Below are 2,246 nucleotides of genomic sequence, written 5' to 3'. Positions count from 1 at the left end.
CCATCTAAAAAAAAAAAAAAAAAAAGATAACAGCCCAACGTTGTCGCCACCTGCGTGAGCGACCGGTAGGCTAGGTGTTTGCTCACCTGGACGTCTGTCTACAAACCAACATAGTAAATACCCACAATCCTTTGAAATTGAATACTCATACTTTAACACACATGAAAAGCACATGCGCAAAAAGTCTAGAATAGATGACAGTAGGTGTTATTGTGTGCACCCATTGGCAGAACAATTGCTATTCACAATCTATAAAGGGTGTGTCCATAAAATATTGACTGGTAAAGCAAAAATCCTATTGTGTACATTTACTTTAGTCCTCTGTCATGATTCATTGATACTAATATCACAGGAATGACTGACCTTCGTGACCCTACAGGTTCTGTGTGGAATTCACACTGGAGTCCCGGACACCCCACTGTACAGTGGAGAACCGGCCACACACACACTGGATGCGCTACATAACAGAAGGCTTTAAAGTGTGTGTGATGTGTGAACCTCCTGCCATGCGAAACAATAGCGGCAGCTGCCAAGGAGACGGTCGGGAATCAGAGAAGTATGAAGTTATGTTTATATGTGTTTTGGGAGGTTGGATTGCTGACAATGAATTGATTAAACAGCATCTTACATTTCCCCCCCTAAATGTAACATTTAGAATCAAGTAAAAACAATGTACACTACACTTGTAGATGTAAATGTGTGAATTGGTGCATGTGCTGGAGTAAAAACCATAAACATTAGGGGCTGTGACTGTTGCAGAGAAGCTGTGCTCCATTGGCAGGCGGTGGGGAACCATCAGTGCAGCGGGACATGGAAGAAGATCCAGAAAACCCAGCAGTGCAACTGTCCACCACAACACAGCTTCGTCTTTATCTGATCCAAACAAAGCACCACAGAACATTCTCTGATCCGGTGTTCAGAATAGCCTTTTCCCAGCCAAGCTCCCCTCATTACTGAAACATTTTGTTCAGGTCAGACGCTTCAATACGGCAGGCTTTCAACACAAAAACACTTAAGACTTGACGGTGGTGCAATTCAAATATTTCTTTAATAAATATGCTACACGTTGATTTATAAGCATGTTAAAATCATTGCAATCACCATGCACATTTCCATTGTTCTGTGTAACTTTGCAGCACTCAATTTGAAGACAATGTTGTAACTTGTACAGTAGTTTTAGTACACATTAAGTACATATCAAAGTAAATTTGTATTTTTTTATTGTAACAAGCCTGTTTTATTGTTTTAAAGCAATTTTCTGCCAATAATAACTTTAAATTATGACAATGCTTTTTTCTTTTCTTATAATACATGTGTGACCTTTCAAAGGGGTAACGCTAACAGCCCAGTTTATTGTTCTGTGTTAAGTGCCCTCTGGTGGCAAGACTTTTCTTTTGGTGCAAAGCACAACACAACATGAAGGATCACTTTCAACAGTTTAGCCAATGGACGGAAAGGGGTTAAATGAGTGAGAAAGCTAATCCCTTGTTTCATTCACAGGATCGGCTACACCAAAGTTAGGAGAGGCACACTTACAGATTTTGTAAACTATTAAATGGATCCTGTCACAGAAGGCAATGCATATAGGTCAATTAATACTTCTGTATTGAGTGCCCTCAAGTGGTCTCTAGCAACAACACACCGATAACCAAAAGGGAGATCTTCAGCAATTAAGCTATGGGTTGATAAGAGTTAAGTCCATATTTTAAACTCTCCCTCTTTAGCCTACTTTATGTAACCTCATTAGAACTCTCCAGCGGTCTTTGAGCATGGTGCCAGTGCGTCCTTCAAAGTCATAATCCATTAATATGCGAGACCACTTCCCCTGGCCGTGGTGTTTAACTCCATCCTTGAGGTATTTGTCCAGCTGGGCTGTCCATTTCTAAACAAAGTAGAACAAAGAATTAAAGGCTGAGTCCTGAATTGCATACTTTTTCTTTTTTACTTTTAGTAAGTACTGCTGCTGCCCTTACAAAGTATGTGCAGTATGCATGCAATTGGGACATGCTACATCAAAACATTGCACCTTAAACTTTGGCCATCTTCCTCATACTGTATATTAGGGGTGGGAGAAAAATTGATACAGCATAGCATCACAATATTTTCAGTGGCAATACTGGATCAATACACAGGCGCCAAGTATCAACCTTTTATTATATATGTGTTGATCAGTTTGTCTGCCTGACAATCCCATTTTGCAGAAATAAAATGGAAGTGATATGAACAGAGAAATGTATCTTTTTAGA

The 2,246-nt window shown here is 39.8% G+C and overlaps 2 protein-coding genes across 3 annotated transcripts in view; one reads left to right on the top strand and one right to left on the bottom strand.

The window, feature by feature from the left end:
• The window catches only part of sbspon (somatomedin B and thrombospondin type 1 domain containing), a 3,341-nt gene extending 2,271 nt beyond the window's left edge, over positions 1-1,070 (top strand). Inside the window, exons 4-5 of the mRNA XM_032503651.1 lie at positions 380-556; positions 760-1,070. Of these exons, the coding sequence (XP_032359542.1) occupies positions 380-556; positions 760-877 (295 nt within the window). The 3' untranslated portion in view covers positions 878-1,070. The remainder of the gene's footprint in view (positions 1-379; positions 557-759) is intronic.
• Positions 1,025-2,246, bottom strand: part of terf1 (telomeric repeat binding factor (NIMA-interacting) 1) — a 5,933-nt gene continuing 4,711 nt past the window's right edge. For both annotated transcript variants that reach the window (XM_032503648.1, XM_032503649.1), the window contains one exon: positions 1,025-1,882. In XM_032503648.1, the coding sequence (XP_032359539.1) occupies positions 1,721-1,882 (162 nt within the window). In that variant the 3' untranslated portion in view covers positions 1,025-1,720. The remainder of the gene's footprint in view (positions 1,883-2,246) is intronic.

This window comes from Etheostoma spectabile, chromosome 22 (genome assembly GCF_008692095.1).
Source record: "Etheostoma spectabile isolate EspeVRDwgs_2016 chromosome 22, UIUC_Espe_1.0, whole genome shotgun sequence".
Taxonomy (NCBI): domain Eukaryota; kingdom Metazoa; phylum Chordata; class Actinopteri; order Perciformes; family Percidae; genus Etheostoma; species Etheostoma spectabile.
Note: the sequence above shows the minus strand (reverse complement) of the source record. Positions and strands in the feature narration are given on the sequence as shown.